This window comes from Pleuronectes platessa, chromosome 11 (genome assembly GCF_947347685.1).
Source record: "Pleuronectes platessa chromosome 11, fPlePla1.1, whole genome shotgun sequence".
Taxonomy (NCBI): Eukaryota; Metazoa; Chordata; class Actinopteri; order Pleuronectiformes; family Pleuronectidae; genus Pleuronectes; species Pleuronectes platessa.
In genome coordinates this window covers 8,990,534-9,012,087 of record NC_070636.1, presented here as the reverse complement: position 1 = coordinate 9,012,087, position 21,554 = coordinate 8,990,534, and the positions used below count along the sequence as shown (strand labels likewise).

The 21,554-nt window shown below is 43.1% G+C and overlaps 3 protein-coding genes and 1 non-coding gene across 4 annotated transcripts; 2 read left to right on the top strand and 2 right to left on the bottom strand.

Annotated features, from left to right (window-relative positions):
• Nucleotides 1–393: 393 nt before the first annotated feature.
• Nucleotides 394–6,614, top strand: si:dkeyp-110a12.4 (uromodulin). Its single transcript, XM_053434833.1, has 9 exons — nucleotides 394–961; nucleotides 2,022–2,110; nucleotides 2,216–2,320; nucleotides 4,380–4,540; nucleotides 4,628–4,763; nucleotides 5,159–5,253; nucleotides 5,829–5,997; nucleotides 6,211–6,322; nucleotides 6,439–6,614. Exons 1-9 carry the CDS (start codon nucleotides 874–876, stop codon nucleotides 6,612–6,614), a joined length of 1,131 nt encoding a protein of 376 aa, XP_053290808.1. The 5' UTR covers nucleotides 394–873.
• A 1,470-nt stretch (nucleotides 6,615–8,084) lies between these two features.
• On the top strand, nucleotides 8,085–13,697 carry fbxo30a (F-box protein 30a). Its single transcript, XM_053433958.1, has 3 exons — nucleotides 8,085–8,279; nucleotides 9,192–11,265; nucleotides 11,378–13,697. The coding sequence occupies exons 2-3, from the start codon at nucleotides 9,247–9,249 to the stop codon at nucleotides 11,579–11,581; spliced, it is 2,223 nt and encodes a 740-aa protein (XP_053289933.1). The 5' UTR covers nucleotides 8,085–8,279; nucleotides 9,192–9,246; the 3' UTR covers nucleotides 11,582–13,697.
• Nucleotides 13,698–15,364: 1,667 nt separating this feature from the next.
• stx11a (syntaxin 11a) lies at nucleotides 15,365–19,638 on the bottom strand. Its single transcript, XM_053433960.1, has 2 exons — nucleotides 19,420–19,638; nucleotides 15,365–18,283 (listed from the first exon to the last, which is right to left on the bottom strand). Exon 2 carries the CDS (start codon nucleotides 18,276–18,278, stop codon nucleotides 17,397–17,399), a length of 882 nt encoding a protein of 293 aa, XP_053289935.1. The 5' UTR covers nucleotides 18,279–18,283; nucleotides 19,420–19,638; the 3' UTR covers nucleotides 15,365–17,396.
• Nucleotides 15,730–15,812, bottom strand: trnal-uaa (transfer RNA leucine (anticodon UAA)). The gene has a single exon. It is a non-coding gene; the product is annotated as a tRNA-Leu (tRNA).
• Nucleotides 19,639–21,554: the final 1,916 nt, after the last annotated feature.

The following is a 21,554-nucleotide window of genomic DNA, read 5'->3' as shown; positions in this document are numbered from 1 at the left end:
TATTGCAGGATCCTCTTGTTCCAGACAATCCTCTTTTAGCGATTTGTCTTTTAAAACAATGCCCGGCTCTGACACTTGAGCCTGTCTTAATTTGCAAGACAAAAAAGAGGAGGATTCAGTGTCTTGGAAACTAATCTTGTAAATCAAACTCATAAAAGTCTCAAAATGAGAGGAGGCTTTCGGCCTCATGGCAGCAGTCAGCTCGTCCTTCTCCAACTTTACCACTTACAAATCGTCTGGACAGGTTTAACGGATGAATTACTGTTTCTTACTTTTTCAGTGTTTCATCGTGTTTTTTTTTAAACATCATGAAAATAATTACTTTCCTGTCTCTCCCGCTCAAAGTAATTTATGGTCTGTTCCCCCCACACACATGCACTCACAGGTCCTTGGCATCATCACTGAATTGTCCTTGACTCGTAATGAGTTTCTTTTTGCCTGACTGACTGGGATTCCCGCACCAGTAAAGATTTTAAAATGTCCAGACAAAGGATGCAGACAACAAAGAGTGGCAGCCCAGTGCTGTTGTTCCTCTCCTGCATGGTTACCAGGCGTTGTTGGCCCTCTGTAGTAAGAAACGGTTGTAAGATGTTAAGCAAGACGACGTCGCCGCAGTGGGCGGTAACATACGTGTTACCTTGGACTCCCCTCAGTTCCCCCTATTCATGTGCGGAATCTCATTGTTGGTGGGGACATCATTCAAGCTGGTGTTTTAAGGCCAGAGGGAGGCTCCCAGTTCATTAGAGCTGTGTTTCGAGGGTTGGGGTAAGAGACAGGTGCTACGTCTTTCCCCAGAAAGATTCAGGGGAGCAAGAGCCAAAAAGGCAGTGGAGCGGCTGAGCTGAGGCAAACCAGAGGGAGAGTCCAGGGAAGATGGCACCTTCCAGTTTGGTTATTGCCTGGTTACTGTTCACCATGAGGATGGTCATCTCGGCCGTGTACCTGGAGCCTGAGGAGGAGGGTGAGCTCACTACTCGCATCACATCACATCACACACTCAGCGAGGAAACGTCAGGGGTCAAACCACAGAAACCTTTTACTGGTAATAAGTCATAAGCCTGTTTTCTCCTTGATGATTGGAGGTATAGCACCAGTTTCCCCAGACTCTAAGATCTTTGAAATGTTCTCGTAAAAACGATCATCTAATCAAGTTCAGTAAGATTAGAATTATGTGTCTAGTTTCTTTGACCACAGCAGCAGTGAATGTGATTTCTGTGAAGATTCTCAGTCATAGCATTTCTCTGGAACTGGCAACTGGAGTTACTTGAGGTTCTTGCAGATGTGATTTCTCTGATCCGAACAACTTCTTCGGCTCTGATGAGGTGAAATATCATCAAGAACCTCGAGCAAGTCCGGTTGTCCTCACTTAGCTCTCGGAAAAAAGTATTCAGATTGTTCAGTTAGATCAAAATAACTACTAGACTGTGAAAATATTTAGTTATAAGTAAAGTCCTGAATACAAAAGTGAAAAAATATTGTCGGCAAAATGAATTTAATGCAGGAAAAGCTAAACCTACTCATTATGCAGCAGAGTGAACCCACTCAGATGTATATCACATGAGGCTTTGAGATCATTATTACTGATAAATGTATACATAGCATTTTAGTGCTGGTGTAGGTCGAAGAGGAGCATCTACGCACTGCTCTGGAAAAATATTCTATCTTTTAACATACAACAATGCATCATATTTAAAGAATTCAGCTGCATGTTGTGCAAAGTGAGCTGTAAGATGAACGTATTGGAGTGAGAGGTGCAATATTTTCCTCTAAAATGTAACGCAGTCAAAAATGGAAAGTACTACTCAATTTCCCCCTAGGATCAATAAAGTATTTCTGAGTACATTTCAATTAAATATGTGATAATACACTTGGTTAAATTGCATTGTCTAAATGTTGAAAATAAATTAGTTGGATCATAGAGTGTGCAAAAGCGGTACAAGTTAAAGAATAATTACATCTGAAATAAATTTTTGTGGGAAGTTTAAACTTTTGTCTCTCTTATCCTCTTTTTTTCCCATTAGAGCTCAATGAAACCGTGATTTGCACCAACGATCATATGGAGGTGGTTATACCCAGTGTTTTCTTCCTCGACAAAGAGCCTCCAGTTTATGTAAGTCTTTAAAAGTAGTTTTTTCAAAGGCAGATGTTCGATTCTACTAAATTCCGATTGTGATACTTGAATGTTTTTGTTTATTCTTGTGCTTCCTGTGTTTAGGTTTGGGATTTGCATTTAAATGATCCTGAGTGCCGTGGCGTTGAGGTCGGAGACGACTACGTCTTCAGCATAAAGACCAATCTGTCCGACTGTGGGACTATAATGGTACGAGCTTCAAACCTTTGCTTTAAAAGTGTGTGAAAGTCACTTGTGCAGGATTAAAGAGTCTAATAAAAAAAAACGAATCCAATGTTGCACGTGAGCTGAGACGTTTAGAAGAGCTGCTAACAAAGGACGAATGCATCAGCTTTAACCACCATGAAGACAAACTACACTCGGTATCTCCATCACTGACAGTATAAAATCCCCATCACTATAAATTAACTGTTTTACGATATGTACGGTTGTTGTGGGAACTGGACCAGGAGCAGAGTGCGTTTTTTTCTTCTTTTCCTGTGGTGACGTAAATGTGGACTGAGACCCTCTGTTCTGTGTTCAGATGGGTACTGAGGAATTAGCTCATATGTATAATAAGATGGACAGAGAAAGGCACACACCCTGAGCCCAGACAGAAAGGAGTGAAGAGAAAAGAAGGGGGGGGGGGGGGGGGGGGGGGAGTGGCGTGCATGTCAAGGAAGAACGGAGGCGTTGTTCCTTTTCCCTATGACAGCACTGGGCCTTATTCAGGGCAGCGATGGGACCTTGAATGGCCTTGTAGTCCTAAATTATCAGAATTTACATGGGAATGATGATTATTTGTTGAAGCTCAGTGAATAAGGAGGCGACAAATCACTGGTCAACTCGCCCCTTGGTTATTTTAATCCCGCTGTTCTCATGGACTCCATCTCCGGAGGGGTTTTAAATCCCTACTTCAGTTCACAAGTGTCCTTGAATTGTGTCCTCGGAATGCGTGAAGGTTTTTCTTGTAAAGCGAGCAAAAGGTTAACGTAGAAAAAAAAAGAGAGAAAACTCCCAGTCCTGCACCTCAGCAGTTTAACAAGTTTATTGCATAGAGCCTGAGCAAAGTATGTCTCCTCTGGATTAGAAGAAGAATGCTGTGTGAGTCAGTCTTGCTTTTCACCTTGACCGTACGACCTGTTAAACCCGGCCGTCAGTGGAGGAATGACTGAACTGTTGGGTTTCAAGGTCAAACATTTTCATTCAGACACGGCAGCGTCCCCTGCTCATGTTTCAACGATAGTTCTGTGTTTGTGAGGCGCAGAGCCTTCGTATTACCGAGTGATAAGTGCAAGTGGCAGTGGGGTCCTGTCATGAAGCAATGAAGACCTGTCACCCGCCGTGGAAACCTGCCGCTGGTGCTGGTGCTAGTGCATTGTGGGGGGTCGCGTGTTTACCGAGCGGTAGTAAAAGATGTCTCGGCCGTTAGAGCCCGGGACAACTCATCCTGCTCGGGGACCATGAGAGGCCGTCCTCCTTCTGGCCCCAGCAGGGGCCCTGACAAACCTTGGACACAACCTTTCCCTCGTCTACGTTTTACGGTCTCGCCAACGTCACTTGCCAACAAAAGAATATAGACCAGTATCGCTCACATTTACAGTGTGTGAAAGGGTGACGGCCGTTGACGTTACAGCCTGGGAAAGAGGTCACATAAAGTCCCCTCAGTCACTTCTTCAGTTCGTGATTCTTACAACTGTAAATCCTGCAGCTTTGAAAACTTGACATGCATCTTGATGTAATCTTGGAATGTGAACAGTGATATTTTGATTTTGACAGATTTTTGTACATTTTCCTTTATTTCTAGTATTTTATTTTCTAGTCATGGATTCAAGTCATGGATCTTGATGAAAATAATGCAAATAATAACAATGAATTTAAATGTGGTTTCATAAGGAGACTTTTGGGCCTTGGCTGAAGTATGTGCTCTATTGAGTGTCATCCTGGTTGATTTGTCAATTAATAAATTAAAATTCATCAACATCTATTATAATAATCAGTTAATTTTAACCCATTTACAAGCAAAAATGCCAAACTTTTGATGGTTTCAGGTTAGAAAATATGAACATTTGCCTGTGCATTCTGTAGATGAACATAAAATGAATCTGAAGATCAATTAATAATTTCAGGTATTTTGTAACAGCAACAATTACAAAATATTTTTGTTATCCTATCAGCTCTGTGAAGACTTTCATTGTGATGGTCAATGGTTTATTTAAAAGAGCATACAAATTGAAATGTTGTTTTTCTTTCTTTTTCCTCTCCTCAGGCCTCGGATGACACACACATCATGTTCATCAACACCATACACAACAACGACTCAGAGGTCATCACGAGAAACTACATCAACATAACGTTTGTGTGTCGCTACCCCGTCAATTACATGGTGCAGCAACCCAATGGGGTAAACATGATCAGAGTGGACGTCAGGTGACAGTTTGTTTTTGTATCCAAATGACCTCTGACCTCTCAGTAACATCATTTGTTTTTTAACATGTGTCTGTTTGGACTCTACAGAACGATAACTCTAAACACGGAGGACGGGAACTTCTCCGTGTCCATGTTGTTGTACAAAGACGAAGCCTTCCAGGACAAATGGACGACTGTGCCCTCGCTGACCCTGGAGGACGACATCTTCGTGAAGGTTTTCATGGTAAATACTCACGTCTCATATTAACTTGAATATTGTGTAAGGGTTAGTTGCATACTTTAAGAAGTATTTAGTGTTTTGTGTTGAGTAAAGTGCCTGAGCTTTTGACTCACAGACAAAAACACATTACATCACTGTCATACTATTGACAGCTATTTTGGGATCAGGCTAAGCATGTTGTTACATGATGTTAAGCAATATGTTGTGTGTTGGATTGATGCATTATAAGCAACACAGGAAATCCAACACTCCCCCCGTGCTGCTCTTTTTCTAGATGTTGTGATAAACATTTTGTACAGCTGTTGTTTATGCACCAGGAATCAGAGTTTCACATGTCAATCGTGGAAAAGTGTTTAGCGTGTGTACATTTTGACTGTAACTCCCGTCTGTCCCCACAGGTACCGGCTGACCTGATGCTGCGGATCGAGAGGTGCTGGGCCACACCGACCAGTGACCCATACAGCAACATACAGTACACCTTCATCAGGGACAGGTCGGCCTCAGAAGTGTTATCTTTTCTTTTTCTATTTGTCATTTTGAACCCGAAAGTAAGAATAATTCGGCTGGGATTTGTTTGTTCAGGCTGTGTTGAAATCTGCTTATAGCTGGTGGTGTTATTTCACCACCCTCGCACACAGCTCTAAGTCCTCTCACACGAGGGGCTGATGAAATCTGAAATAAGAGAATTTGTTGCTTAGAGAGCAGGCCAGACAACAACTTCTCAGAGCCCCGGGTCATGTGACTCCCCCGTCTGAGAGGCCACATGCGTTTCAGTTCAACAGCTGTGCACGTCCTTGACAACCAGGCAGTATTTGGTACTGTTGGCAACAGCAAAGAGCAATGAAACGCCGCACAATGATTTCACAATGCAGGAGGGGGGGGAAGGAAAATACTCCAATAAATCTGTCTCTCAGGGTGCTGGAGATAATGTTTGCGTTATGTCTGAGCTTTGTCGTGCATCACACCGAGATCTTGGGTTGAAATATGTTCCTTCTCGCAGTTTTTGACTCTAGATTTCAATCTTACTCCCACCAGACCTGCCTGACTTCTCTGTCTCCCCCCTCATAGCTGCCCGGTGCTGTCCAACGAGCAGACCCTGAGTGTGCTGAAGAACGGCCAGGGTCCGGAGGCCCTGTTCAGGATACAAATGTTTAAGTTTGTCGGCAGCTCCTACGCCAACGTCTTTCTCCACTGCAACATCCAGATCTGCCACAATGCTCCGGGGCTGTGTCAGCCTGTGAGTGAGCGCATGTAACACCAGTTCGTCACACTGGGAGTCACAGGCCAGTTCAGACAAGTAGCCTGTGATGGGCTCAGCTTAGGTTCTTAATATAGACCCATCAGGACAGAATTGTTTCTCAGCTCCATGATGGGCCAGTCAGGCTGCCCTGGTCTTTAAATATGCATCTCTTAGCACCAGATCTTTTTATGTCTAATCATGTGTTTCCAGAACTGCTCTGGTGAAGTCACAGTAATGAGGATGCGCAGAGACGTCCCACTGTCCCACACTGTGTCCTATGGACCAATCAGACGACTACTAAACAGAGAAAAGCCCAATCTGAGTCAGTTTTTACATTCTCTTTCATTTATGTGGATTTCGTCAAAGCTTTGAGATTCCAGACATGGAAACTATTTGTATGCTAAGGTGTGTTTCCAGCTGTTTCCTTTGTGTCTGTAGATGCAGGCGGAGTCCCCCCCGTGGCGACTTTTGTCCTGGGAGGGCTGCTGGTCGTCCTGCTGCTTATCACAGGGGTGTTCGGGAGGCTGTGGCTGCGCTCCAGACGTTTCTACCCGGCCCGGGAGGCGCAGCTCACTCTGTCCAACATTCACCACATCTCAGAGGTGGCCTCGTGAATCAGGCGATCCGGAGCTTTCCTCAGCTGACGAATGGACAAACAAACACGTGGTCACACATGTACAAATGCAAAAGCAAATGCACACTTGTGATTTATGATGATGACGAGAGTCTTGCAGGTTTTTTTCTTTATAAAATGTGTTTTTGTTTTTAAGGAAAATCGACTTAATAAAGATCTCAATTGTTGCTGTTGTTTTTCTCAGTGGTTAAAGTTAAGTAGGACATTGTACAATGCTTAAATATTCAGCTTTTATTCTTCTTTAAACTTCAAGCTCACTACTTTTCAGAAGCAAATGATCATGAACATTGAAATGCTGCTTACCCAGCAATATATCTGTAATTATAATCTACATTATATAGATATACATTTTATGTCCCTTTTATTCAACCTAAGGAAAGGGGTTTTAGTTGTAGTGGAATATTTTTATTATTATGTGTTATTTAAGGGATAATGTTGGTTTGAATCTATATTTTTCATATAGTCAAAGATATCTCAAGCAAAGATGAATACAGCTATTTCAATATCTTTTTTTAGTAAAGCCTATATGGTTATAAAACAGTTGCACATTAGTTCTTCATAGATGTCACTCAAACAGGAGAAAAATATGTGTGGATCATACACAGGACAGGGTTTGAGGGATTGAATCAAAATAAATTAGTGGGCCTGTTTTCATAGTAGTGGGTGAGACATGTTACTCGCCGTAAGGATGTGGCTCATCCACATGTATTTAACAGTTTCTCTGCAACAACTAAAATCTGTGGCACAGAGATATGATAAATATGAGTCTTAATACAAGGATCAGTTCATTGGTCATCTTTGTCTTATATTAGCCTTTAATGAGAAAGGAGAAATGGGACAATAACATATATTTAACCAGGAATTCCAGGTTATACATATGTATGGGTATACATAAAATAATAAAATTAGGTCAAGGCTGCCTCAGGAAACTTTTGTTGTTTGTTTGTTAAAAAAAACACCAAAAAAAGAGGATAAATCCACGACATTATGATGTCAAGCTAAGCTACAAAACACAAACAAACAAAAAGCAGTGTGGTGTATATATACTTGGTCAAGAGTTGGTCAGTTGGTCAAAAAAGAGTGAATACATAAAACCTTGAAAACATTATACGGTTTGCATGGAAAATGGATGTTTCCTCATTTATTAATACTTAATTTTGTGTCCTTAATAGTTAGATCTCAAAATATACAGGTTTATATATTTTAACCATTTAATTTGCTAGCTGGTGTCTTCACCCATTACACTTCAGAAGCATCATCACATACATGTAGAATATATATTTATAAATGTATATATATATATATATTGTATATAATATGGCATTATATATATATATGGTGTATATATAACAGTGTAACAGTCACTGGGGGTTTTCCCTCTGTGTCTATTTCAGTCTCTCACAGACCTGACTGGTCCCTTTGCGTGATGACGTAGAAGCAGCGTCATGCCCCTCCGCACCAAACAACACAGACACCGACAGACGCAGAAGCAGCGGAGCCGCAGCAGCTGCACATTCACCGGCTCCTGTTGGAAAAAGAGCTCCGGACTCGGTCGATAACGCGGTGACGGTGTTTCTGTGGAAGAACACGGAGCCGAGCACAAGTGAAGATACAAATCAAGCACCGGGAAATCCCCGTAACTCGGGTAAGAGGCTTCTACAAGCGAGTAGCTAGCGAGGCTAACGAAGTGTAGCTGCTAATGCTAGCATGGCTGGCTGGCCATGTTGTTTGTGTTTCTTTTGTTTAACTGCACAAACTTCGAAGACTTGACACTTCGCTCTTTCTGCTGCACATTTGTCATGACAACATTTCATACGTTGACACACCTCGGGAGTATAATCGGTAATACGACTGTAAACGGGCGGAATTGGAAGAACCGGCTTCTGAGTTGTTTGTGTTTTTAGCTGTTTGCTAATCTTGCTTGCGTAATTTAGCCTGCTAGCTGTTATTGGCAGTGGCTGCAAGGACTTAGAACAATAGTCCTCCTGTTTGGCAGTGCTGCTCGGCCTTGCAGCATTGTTGGGGGACTTTAATTATTGTTTGGTGTCCTTTGAGCCCAGTGCTCATTATCCCCTCCGCAAGCAACACCACCAAAATAAACCCGAAGCTAATGATTCAGAGGTATTTACCTCACAGACCTGTGGCGGCTCGGGGGGGGACAAACAGTTTGAACAACAAGTGGACATTCTAAAGGGTTTGTCTCGCCTGTCACTGAACTCCGGTCTGAGATCTTAAAGTTGAGGGGTCAGGTTTGCCCCCAAAGGTTTGAAAGAACTTGTGTCACCAGGAAATCTAAGACGGGTGTTGTGAAATGATACTGATCTGCCGGGAATATGCAGTAAACAGACACAGACGGGGAGCAAACATGTGTGGGGGTGAGTGACAGGGCATTGGAGCTCACGTGTGTCGGGACAGTGTGTACCTCTATGGGGTAATGTTACACCAGCGTGCCCCAGCTGAGGGCTCCATGTGCCTCTCAAATGTTACTGTAACCATGACTCGATTGTTATGTCTCCAGAGCTGTGAATAATATGTGACTTTGCTGATTTTGTTACAGGGTTGAACACCTCACCCCTTTTCCCTCTCGGACACAGAGCGACACAGGGAGCAAAATGGAGCACCTGCACCCCCACTGCCTTAAATGCATCAAAAGAAGATGCATGGTAAGACCAGAAGCGGGGGTTTCATGTGACCTCATGTGCTGTCCTCTGGTCTGCGGGGCAGTTTTTCACTCGTGCAAACTTGAGGAACATCGCCTGCTGTGTCCGTACGAGCGGGCGCCGTGCCTCAACAGTGGGTTCGGCTGCCCCTTCTCAATCGCAAGGATCAGGATGGCAAAGCACCTGGAGACCTGCCCAGCGAGTATAGTGTGTTGTACGATGGAGTGGAACCGCTGGCCCGTGAGCTATGCTGATCGCCAGTCCTATGAGAACTTGAGCAAAGACGTTGATGAGGTGGAGCAGCTAGACATGGCCTTGGCCCTGCAGGACCAGCGGATGCTTTTAGAGTCCCTGAAGGTTACGACCACTGTGTCAAAGATTGGATTTAAAGGAGCAGATGAAAATGACAAGATGGCGACGGCGTCAAGTTTACCAGAGACAGTGTTAGGCAATAGAGCTGTGGAAATGGAAGAGGAGCCCTATACTGAGCTGTACAGCACCTCGTCAGAGACTAGTAGAAACTTGGCAGCGGCTCTGGACATTCTCACTAATTCTGCGGATATTGATGTAATTGTTGGGAATCTAAATGGGGAAAAGACTGATAAGAATGGAGCCCTCCACAACGGAGAAAATGGTGATAACCATAATGTTTACGTTGCAGAGGGTGGAAAGAATGTAGATATGCAGGAGAGCGACTCTGATTCAGAGTGTGAGCTTGGAGCAGTGGGTGGGGTCGACTTTGCTGTGAACACACATAGAGAAGAAGATGGAATCGGCTGGGGACAAGAAAATGATTTTGTAGAGTTGTTTTTTGAGGAAAAGGAAGATATTATCCAGGAGCCAGTTAATGATTCCAACCTCATCTGGCCAGAGCTGCCTCAGAATTACATGCCCCTCGTAGCTCTGGGGCCTCCCGTGCCCCAACAAGCACCACTCTCACCCCCTATGCCATTGCTGCTGTCCGATCATGTGAGAAATAACTTCTTGCAAGTGCAACACTTACCCAGTGAACTCAGGTATAGGTGCTTGGAGCGTAAACTACAGAGTGTAGAAGTCCTTAGAGGTATTAGCATGTTTACATTTAATGGACGTCGGGCTCTGTTGTCAGACCCATACTTGTTTCGAGCAAAGATGGAGGACAAGTCAGTAGATACGTCTGACCTGGAGGTAGCGGACGACCCCTTGGGTCTCCACGGCATCGACCTCATCACTGCAGCTCTGCTCTTTTGCCTCGGTGATTCTCCAGGAGGCAGAGGCATCTCAGACAGCAGATTTGTGGATGGCTATCACATTGACTTTGGTACTCAGACGTTCTCCTTCCCTTCAGCCATTCTTGCTACCAACACCATGGTGGGGGACATTGCTTCCGCCTCTGCCTGTGATCACGCCAGCCCACAGCTTTCCAACCCAAGCCCCTTCCACACCCTCAGGCTGGACCTAGTGCTCGAATGTGTGGCTCGATACCAAACCAAACAGCGCTCCATGTTCACTTTTGTCTGTGGGCAGTTGTTCCGGAGGGATGAGTTCTCGTCTCATTTCAAAAACGTACACGGAGATATCCACGCTGGACTTAATGGCTGGATGGAACAACGCTGCCCCTTGGCCTACTATGGCTGCACCTTCTCCCAAAGACGATTCTGCCCGTCGGTACAGGGCTTCCGAATCATCCACGACAGGCACCTCGGGTCCTTTGGGGTTAGACCTGGTCTACCTTTAAGAACTGGAGAAAACTTCCCAAGAAACACCTGCCACTTTGTTGATCAGTGCGATCAGTTCAGCGGTCTTCCATTCGAGATACTGCAACATGTAGCAAGCTTCCTGGACAGTTTCAGCTTGTGCCAACTATCCAGGGCGTCCCGCACCATGAGGGACGTGTGTGCCAGTCTGCTCCAGATGCGTGGCATGGTCGTCCTGCTGTGGGACAAGAAACGGCGTGCTGATGGTTCTAATTCATGGCAGATCACAGATAAGGTTAGTCTTTTTGCACATATTTTATAGCATTCTCACTAATCTGTTGTGTGGAAACAATGTATAGCTGTGCTCACTGCATGAAAAGTAACAGAGCAATCCTGTTTTTGTTCAGGTGTGGAGATTCAGCACGGCTTTCGGTACAGTGAACGAATGGAAGTTTGCCAACATCGCCAGCATGGCCGACCACCTCAAGAAGTGCAAGTTCAACAAAATCACTCGCCGGGAGGAGGCCATCCCTCTGCCGTGCATGTGTTTCACTAGAGAGCTCACGAAAGAGGGGAGATGTTTACGCTCAGTTCTCAAACCAGTAGCATAAGAGAAGAAGTCAGTGTTTGGACATTTCTGAGACCATCAGAGTTCTTCCAGTGTTTCTGTGTTTACAGATGTTAGTTTCTTCCAGCCTTAAAAAGAATACTAACAAACTTCTGGTTGGATGTTATTTGGTTCACTCCTATAAGTAAGACTAAGCCAGCCAGCCAGTGAGCTGATGTTCCTACAAACACAGATCAGGAGGGTCACAATAACATTTTATCACTAGCCTTGTATTTCATGAGGGATTTAGGAATACCATTGTACTGAAGTTCTACTATTATCTACTCTGACAGTGTAAATAACCAGATGTTATGATGTAGATTTTTTTTATTTTTATATTGATAAGTCAGTTCTTTGCTACACTGGAGGTAAGAGTAGAGCCTTAAATTGCAATACACTTGATTTTCTAATCTTGGGGTTGTTGAGAACATCTCAGTGAGATTTCTTTACTGCTTCCAGCTGTAACAGTTTACTGTTATCTTGCACGGTTTTTATATTGTATCCTGATAGTGAGTGATCGTGTGTGTGTGTGCTGCTTAGAGCTCATAGAATTCATGGCTTTAATTCTACATGTTACGACTGACCAAACATCTGTAGTAGTTCTGCCCACTGTCCACCCATTGTGCAGGATGATCAAGCTGTATCACTGTGGGTGGTGATGTTACTCAGCAGAGGAGTTTTGTGGTTTGGTAAGTGGCGCTGATGTTATGGCAGTGACAAAGGGTGGTTCCTCTTCTGTTCTCCTCTGACCTCTGACCAATGAGCTGGCCTGTTTGTCAGAATGAGAGGTGTTGTCTCAGAAAATCTATATGTAGCAAGTGACAGAAGAGTGAACGCAGCGGATATAAGAAGCCATCAGCGACTGTGGACGATGACGAGGAAGCATTGTTTCCCTCCCTCAGTGTCAGACTTCAGAAACACCTGCCGGTCAGGTGTTTACGACTAAAGCAGACACACGCACACTTCCCTCAAGTAACTAGCATAACTAGTTATGTTCACATTCATTGTTTATGGCACTACATGTCCCCTGTGTTGAAATGTTTTGGTGTCTCAGGGTTAACTTTGTCTCGCAGCAGATTGTGTATGCGCTCAACAAATAGCTCAGAAGGACACGCTGACTTGATTCTTGTGGGGTCTTACAACCGACTGGTGTACCACTCAGTATTATTATAACGTAACTTTGTGTGTGTGTGTGTGTGTGTTGCAGTGCTCGACTAACAAATGACATGTTTTCGGGTTTATCATCCCATCAGGAATAACTGAAGTAGGACTTCAGCTGTTTGAATGTTTTTTTAAAACATGGAGTGATCAAAATCGTTTGGATTTGGTATTCAGGTCTAACGACACATGAACATGTTAAGTAGATTACGTTATGTCACAACAAACTGATAACTTGTTAAAAACATGTTCCTTTGAGGGGCAACATTTTTGGGGGTTTTTGATAGTTTTGAAGTCTGTTTTAAAGCCCAAACAATGTTTGATCTTTTTATTTTTTTATTTTATTCTAATAAGTCCTGACCTGAGTTTTGGTTTATTTCTTATTTTTGTTCTGGTACTTTTATTTTGAAAGAGACAGAATCTGTAATGTCTGGATTTGTATTTGGAATATTGATTTGCACATGAAGGTATGTACTGTAACATTAGAAATAAGGATGTTGAGGTTTTGTTTTCTCCCTTGTGCTCTGCATGCGAGTTTGATGTCTTTTTAAAATGAATCAGTCAGTCCAGTTGCAGACGTGTTTAACTAGCTCATGTCTCCGTTTCGAATATATTTTCATATGAGCTGTTACATAGAACTAAATCTTGTATCATGATGAATTTCAGTCAGATCCGATAGCCAGCCTCATCCTCAAGTTTTAACCTTTTTAAATTTGATGAAGTGGAAAGGGGAACCTGAGCTTTAAATCACGAAATGTGTGTCACATGCAGCACACTCTTGTTTTTCTTTTACTTCAATGCAGACAGGTCTTTGCAGGCACCTGGAGTGTATCAGAATTTCATCCGAATTATGTTTGTTTTTCACTCCTGCTGAATGAGTGTGTGTTTTTCACCAAGATATGCCAGCTTCACCTGTTTGAATTTTGAAGCATTTTAATAAACAGGCTCTCGGTTTTTAAAAATGTTGACGCTTCTTTTTCAGCTCTGCAACTTGTTCAGTTTCCACCCCTGTGCTAACACACAACTCACTAATGGGGTCACACTTGAACATTTGTGTCACACAGATTCATTGAGGGAATAAGGTTAAATATTTTCACCTTTGTTTAAAGCTCCCTGAACTGTATCAGACTGCAAAGAGGAAACATGTCATGCCAAGTGGCTCACGTGACAAAGGACGAGGTGTATATATAGGTTTTATCCTGCTGGTGGTCTAGAAAGTAAACAAAACAATTTACTTGTGAGCCCTGTCTAGTCATAGATGTAAATACAGGTGACCTTTAATGCCAAAGCCAACAGCCTAACAGGCCGGTTTATTATAATCACTTCACATCAGTTCTATAAAAGAAATTAAAAGTTGATCAGTGAGTAACACAAACTATACATGAAACCACAAGCCAATTAACTAAAATACAGGAAATATCAAATGAATACAAAATAACCAGCAACCAGCACTTTGCCTGTGAAATGAACACAACTTAATAGTAACAGACATTCTCGTACCTCACCAGCTATCCCACCTGTCAAATGAAAACACCAAAGGTTAGTTTGGTTTACCGCGAGGCGTCACGTGCACCGGCGTGATCACAGGAGCCGGAATGAAAGCTGACACACCTGCTCTCATCAACTGCTGAGGGAACCCCACTTTAATTTGCAGAATCTGGCCCGGGTCCTAGTGCCCCCCCCCCCCCCGTCGCTCTAGTTTCATCACAGTAAAGTTTCAGGAGCTTGAATCCACAAGCAGGATTAGGACTGAAGTTGTTGAATACTAATAGGGTTCTATCTGTCCAGTTATTGTAGGCATCGGTGGGTCACTGCTTTATTTCAATGGGAGAAGTGATAGATTACTCTTGATGCAAAGGTGGACCGCTAGATGGCGCCAGAACACCACAAGTTCACCTTTCCTCGCGTTAAACCCATGAGATGATCAGACAGAGGAGGAAATGTTTCAGTAGCTTATTCCTCCACTATTGTGTTTAGGTTGCATACTGATATATTGTAAAGGATAAAACAAGAAGACATTGCTGGACATTTCAAGGCATGTGTTGTCCTTTGTTGTAAAAAACAAAAAAAACAAAAACAATTATTGGTGTCACCTTTTGCTTGTGTTGATGTGATCATTTCAGACAAAACAATCAAAAGCTAAATAGCTGTTTTCTGTTGTTGACTCTAAAACATCGCAGGAGCATAATGAAACACGTCCTTTGGATATTTGTGGTTGGGGGCCACAGAATTATCTACATTTGGTCAAGATAATGCATTCACAATGACATGTGCTGCCTGTGTTTACCCCCAAACTCCCTGAAGGGAAATAAAATGTCAACTTGGAACAGTTTGTCAGCTGAGTTCCGGGGTGTTTCCCCCTTTGCGGGTTTTGAAGCTGTCAAGCTTTGTTGATTGTCTGTAGTCGGTGGTACATAAAATCAGCCTAGAAAATGAACTCATTGCTATAATTAGCAACTGCTTCAGAACGTTATGTCACAAACGAACCCGGCAATTGAAGTCAACGGTGATCACTTCTTCAAACGTAAAATGGGAAAGACCAAACTTAATAAAATGCCTATCCCTCTCCGGAGCTGTTTTCGTCTAAGTTTCACTGAGAACATTCAGGTTAAAAACACGATGCAAAGACTTCGTTTCGAGTGGAATTTTAATGTCGGGGATTAGAGACACTTGGATGACACCACATGACCAGTATGGAGGCAGTTCATGTTCATTTCTGTTGTTTGAAGAATTGGTCACCAGTTACTTCAACTGTATCAAATCCTGCTGCAATGCTGTTTACTGCTGAAACTCCGAAATGTTTTTGTGGAAAGGTTTTTTACACTTCACCCACCCCTCTGTCGGCAAACAATAGGTTAAAACATATTTCGGTGAACTATCCTTTTAAACAGTCTGTAAGAGTCGGCAAGAGTACAGAGTATTCAGATGTTCCTAATCACCTCCTGAATTGTCTTTCATTAGAAAGACAATGGGGAGTGTAAAAAGCACACCAGTTACCAGGAGTGGGGTTTGAACCCACGAGGACTATTGTCCATTGGATCTTAAGTCCAACGCCTTAACCACTCGGCCATCCTGGTTTGTACTCATGATAGAATACAAGGATCAGAATGATCAGTCAGACACATGACTAACTAGTTTACCTGGGTAGATCCATGACGCCACAGTGCAAATACAGCGAGTCATGCTGCTGTTAACATGCCCCCCACTCACACACACTCACCCACACACACACAAACCACACTGCTGCTGAGGAAGTGCAATCATTGCACACCCATTGCAACACTGAGAAGAGGCAGCAGTGTCTCTCATGTTGTGTAAAATGGTCCCAGTCACAGCTTCAGTTAACCAGGTACTAACTGCAGGTTCTGTGTCACACAGAAAACACAAAGGTCTCATTAGTTTCACTATCTTTACACTGACGGTACAGCGGGACAAGGCCGGCTGTGCAAACATGAAGTCCTGCTCTCCTTTTCTCTCTTCTGTTGTCGGTCTGCCTGAATGTACACACAAAGGAAAATCAGGGGAAACCTGAACAGGTCTCATTATGGAACCAGACTTAAATAAACCAGATCTGCATTGTTTCATTTGGATCTGGATCAAATTGCCTATCTCATAAATATCAGTCCCCTTTTTCACCATTTTCATCAAGATCAACAAGTTATTCCCGGAGAAATCTATGAAACTGTTTAAAAAATACACTATCTTAATATGTTTAAAAAAGAGACAAATATTTCCAAGATCCAACACCCTGATCCAAATCCACACCAGAATTGATATGGTTCTTCCTTGGGTCCTGCTTCACCCCTCCATACAATGTAATGGCAATAGGTTGAGTACTCTGTGCGTAATCCTGCAAACAAACAAACGCAGACCTTCTCTTTGGACAAAATTAATTAAAAAAGCAGTGCAGACGTGAAGCCACAAATATATGAGATAGAAGGTTAAAGGTTAACTTAAACTGTAAAACTTACCAACTAACTAACAGACAAACAGATGAAAACAAGTGAATATGATTGAGTTGTTTGGTTCAGAGGTCATGATCATCAACAGCTACAGGGAAACTTGGGATTGAAGCTCAGACAGTGTCATCACTGAGTCTTGAGAAGCCCAAAGCTCTCGGCCTGTAGCTGGTGATAACTACACACGTATTACACAATCCACACCAATCTGTCTTTCCTCCGCCTGCTAACCACAATCAGCAGCTGTGTGTTCTAGGTCGAGGCAATGGCTGTAAACAGAAACTGGTTTACATTGAGTTCCACTTTCCAGCAATAGATTTACATTCAGGCTGTTAAAACAAGCTGCTATAGGAGACATTTATTAACAAGTAAATAATATTGGAAATCACTTAAATATCTTGCGACACAACTTACAAAGCAGAAAGCTAAAGGGAAAGAAGGCTGAGTAAAAGTAAAATAACAGCTGAGATGTCTTGTCGTGCAAAGGCTGTACTCAGTAGCAATCAGGAAATGTAAAACCATATCTCACTAAACACTGTTTGCATATGAATATGTGGTTTGAAACCGGCTCAATAAAGACAATAATTGACGTGAAATTTTAACATCGCTGCTGCTTGAAAATGGTGTCACAGAGTAAAATAACAAAATATTATATAGGATTTTAATCGAGACTAAAGACTTTGATGAATAAATCATGTTGCCTCATTTGCAGCAGGGGAAGCAACAGCAGAAGAGTTTCTTGCACGGATTGTTTCTCTTGTATTTCACAGCCTGCTTGATCTGAGCCGAAGCCTTGACGACGTAGTCCTGAGTCGCTCCGACGTTGGCCTCGATGTTGTTCACCATGTAGCCCTGTTCCTCCACCAGGATGGCCATCTGGAAGAAAAGCTCCTGAATCTCCCTGAGGCGGCCCTCCAGCTCCAGGAGCTCCTTGTGGCGGTTCTCGATCTCGTTGAGTGCCGACCTGGCGGATTTTCCCTCCAGGAGGAGGTTGTCAGAGAAGACGTTCCACTTGCCCGTCTCGATCATCTGGTCTATCTGCTCCCTGCTCACCTCCTGGCCCATGATCTCCGCCTGCCTCTGGATGCGCGTCTTGCAGTTCTCCCTCTGCTCCATCTCGGCCTCGTTGAACTCGGACATGGTGCCGTGGAAGTCGTTGGTCAGGGACACGTACTGCGAACGCACCATGCGAGCTATAGCTGAGGTGGGTCCGTGTTCCTCCTCAAGGTGCTTGCTGAACTTCCCCATCTTCTCCAGCCGAGCGTAAATGGCCTCCCCTCGGGCCTTGATGCCCCGGCCCAGAGTGTTGGAGTCCCGCTTGATGCTGCTTATCCTCCTGACGGATGTGAGGAACCTGGTGTTCTGCTTCCCGAGACGCTTCACGTCCATTTTGCACAGCAGCATCTCCTTCCTCATGGCCTGGGCCTCCTTGTAGATGCCGGCTATTAGGTCCTCCGCCTCAAACACGATTGCATGTTGCTCCAGGGGCTCCTCATCCTCAGGGCTGTGGTTCTCTTCATCCCTTTGCTCCTCCTTTGCAGACCTGGGGTTGGAAGTCTGCAGCTCACACATCCGGTCCCTCATCTCACCTGTAAGAGGAGTCAGGAACTTTTACTGACCTCGTAACAGAAATAGTTGGACATTTTGGAAAATAATTATTAAATAGGTAAAGCTTTTTTCTGTAAAGCAACAACAAAATCCCCCTACCAGTCGGAGGTATTCAACAAATTAGAAATTAGAGGTTCATTTGTCAGTTTTATAGTTAGGATGCAAAACAAAAAACATTGAAATTCATCGTATTACACATTATATCCTGTTTATTCACACTTTACCAAAACCAGAGTGAAAGCAGCATGTTGTCATTATATGAGGGACTATGTGCTGGACTATTTATTTCCCCCCCTGCGCAGTTACCAGAGACTCCAGAAGGTTAGCGGCTCCAACTAAGTCCAAGAGATCAACCCCCAAATTTGACATAATTTCTCTTCTTTTCTCTGTCATATATCCACTCATGGCCCCTCAGATTTAAATGGGTTTCGCTGGGAGCAGTCTAACCCCTGGTTGGGAACCACAGGACGTGGCAAACTGCATGAAAAGAGACAGACTCACAAACAGGCTCCGCAGTATATTTATAGGACCATAAGTACCTTCTTTGTTTTGATATTGTAATTTCTATGAACTATTGTCTTACAGAAATATTAATGATATTTATTATAAATAAATATGTGCGCATATCCTATAGTGAGACTTGAAAACTTGAACATAAAGACTTAACTGAAAACAATGCATTTATCTGCATTTATCTGAGAGCCATTTGTTGAAGACTGATTCATTGCAGTGTTAGATGTGTTTTCTAGAGAGACGGACCTGTCTATGTTTAGACTGCTCTGAAGGAAGCTGCTGAGTAACTTCCTCAACTCAGACCTTCAAATCAATTACAGGGCGTCGACTTGAGACTCTTAGTTCCTGTTTCAGCTCATTTTTCTAATAGAAGAAATGTGATAACAATAAAGGAAAATAATCTCACTAATAAACCGTGCGTGTCAATGGTGATGAAAAGCCAGCATCATGAGGGAAAAGGAAAACCTGACAACAAGCTGTGACAGAAATCAGTCTGGGATGACTGACTGACCCACAATTCACTTGATCGATTATCTGAGTCTATTTTTCATTATCAGGTCTGTATGTGTGTGTACAAGAGCCTCGTACAACAATGTGCACTTACCTTGTTGTGTTCTCCTCTAGTGGTGCTATGGTACAAAGTCGATGAAGCAGGAGAGGAGACCACAGAGATGCCAATTTCCTCTTTTTCTCTCCGTTATAAGAGCACATCTCAACATGTACAAGAGTCAAAGTGTGTTTCAGGAGGTCTCTCTCTGTCCCCACACACGCTCTCTCTCTCTCTCTCTCTCTCACAAACACACACACACACACCAACACACACGTTACCTCAGAGTGACGCTGTGTGTGTGTCAGACAGGCTGCAGCAGGTACCAACACGGAAGATCACGCCTCCTTCTCTCCGCATTTCACACTCTCCGCCACTTCTCTAGTTTGTGTTTGAGTTTGAGGTTTTTCTTATCTTTTCTGTCCCTATCTTTTGTTTATGGATATACACACAGCGGTTATATTATTATTACATTTCTATCCTGCTTCAGTAAGGTCATTATCTAAGTCATTCATTCTACTGTAAGCTATCTGGCTTTAAACAAAAACACACATGATTGAATACATTTTGGAAATTGTGTACTTCTCAACAAGTAACAGTCATATTTATTGCTGTATTATTAGTAACTGACTAGTTTATTTGGATATTCATGTAAAAAAAAAAAAAAGGACTACTGACAGCTGCAGGGGCACTTCACGAGCCAATGAGATTTCCGCTGGGACCAGTGCCCCCGGACCCCACCCATGGATCCATCCCTGGTGCAGAATGTGAAAATACGTCATTATAAGTAAAAGTACTACATTGATACCATTACTAAGTACAAAGGTCACAGTACATTTGCTTGGGTACAATTATTTACTTTACACCAGTGGCTTTTGATTATACAAGAATTTTAAGCCAGTTTCCTTTAGATTCACTATTAAAAAATCCAAAAGGCTATTTGCTGATGTTTGTGAATAAAACATATCACTAGGTTATAAATCTCTCAGACCCATGTATGTTGATCCTTATTGTTTATCATTAACTCACGTGACATGTTTGAAACCGGAATAACTCCTCAGCATTTATGTTCCGGTTGTTCAACTGTCACTGATCCATCGACTGTGTTCACTGGGTCTGAACCAACATCTGGAAAACCAGTTCAGTTCAGCTACAGCACTGAAAGCTCCAGACGGTGTTTTGAAGGGTCCTTCATTTATCTAAACCCCGTGGCCCCTCATCACACCTATACTCCATCCTGAATGGACACTTCAGCACTTTGGACATTTCTCTGGATGCTTTTGAAGGCGGCCCCCTGCTCCTCTACTTGTAGCTGGACATCACCTCCTGTAGAGCACTGCTAAGAAACTGGTTCTGTGTGCGAGCGATACGCGCTGTGGGGTCAGAGCTGCCACGCTGATGCTCCAGTTCCCTTCTGAGAGCGTTCATCATGTGCAGCCGCTGCAGCACAGCTTCTCCCCTGCGTTTCTACATCTGCCCCGATTGCATTGGAGTCCTGCTTGTTTGCAGTGGTGTGTGTTGTTTTGTTTAAGGGTTGGTAGTTCACATCTTTCAGCTCAACGATGTCGTTAAAGAGTTAAACTTGAAATAACCCTTTTCTGTTGCCACTGGCAGCAGAAGCAGGCTGTTAGTACGACAATGAGAGCAGTGGCCTGAATACTGTAACTATAACAACCAGCAAACTCCACAGAGTGGAAAAATGTGCAAAAGAGCAAAGGTTTCAGTCCCTGTTCATTTCCACAGTGCAGAGTGAGGTACACATAAACTGGTTCCCCTTATACCCAGGCTCCCTTTTCACTGTTTGTACATTACGAGATATTTGAAATATAGACATTTGAAAATTAGAATAGGGTCTGAATCTTTATTTTTCTTAATTCTGACCTTAATTCTGCTTTGTTTTGTCCATTTCACTCCCCTGTGCTGAAGACAGAAACTGACAAGTCAAATTATAAATGTTTTCTGGTAGATTCACATTCATATGCACACATGGAAGAGAAACAATGTACAATGATAAACATAAAAAGTCTCATTAGACTCAAACAAGTGTGGACTTGTTCGAGTGTTAAGTCTCCAGAGCACAGCTTGACTGAAGACGTCGACTGGATTCAGTCAAGCTATTGCAAAACAGCAGGAAAACCCACAGCTTTTGAAATCAATATGCACAATGAGCTTTACAGTATCATGTAATTTTA

Coding starts and splice junctions, on each gene's coding strand:
- stx11a (XM_053433960.1), bottom strand. CDS start 18,278: ATGAGGGACCGGATGTGTGAGCTGCAGACTTCCAACCCCAGGTCTGCA.
- si:dkeyp-110a12.4 (XM_053434833.1), top strand. CDS start 874: ATGGCACCTTCCAGTTTGGTTATTGCCTGGTTACTGTTCACCATGAGG. Junction 2,111..2,215: donor ACAAAGAGCCTCCAGTTTAT/GTAAGTCTTTAA, acceptor TCCTGTGTTTAG/GTTTGGGATTTGCATTTAAA. Junction 4,764..5,158: donor TCTTCGTGAAGGTTTTCATG/GTAAATACTCAC, acceptor CTGTCCCCACAG/GTACCGGCTGACCTGATGCT.
- fbxo30a (XM_053433958.1), top strand. CDS start 9,247: ATGGAGCACCTGCACCCCCACTGCCTTAAATGCATCAAAAGAAGATGC. Junction 11,266..11,377: donor CATGGCAGATCACAGATAAG/GTTAGTCTTTTT, acceptor GTTTTTGTTCAG/GTGTGGAGATTCAGCACGGC.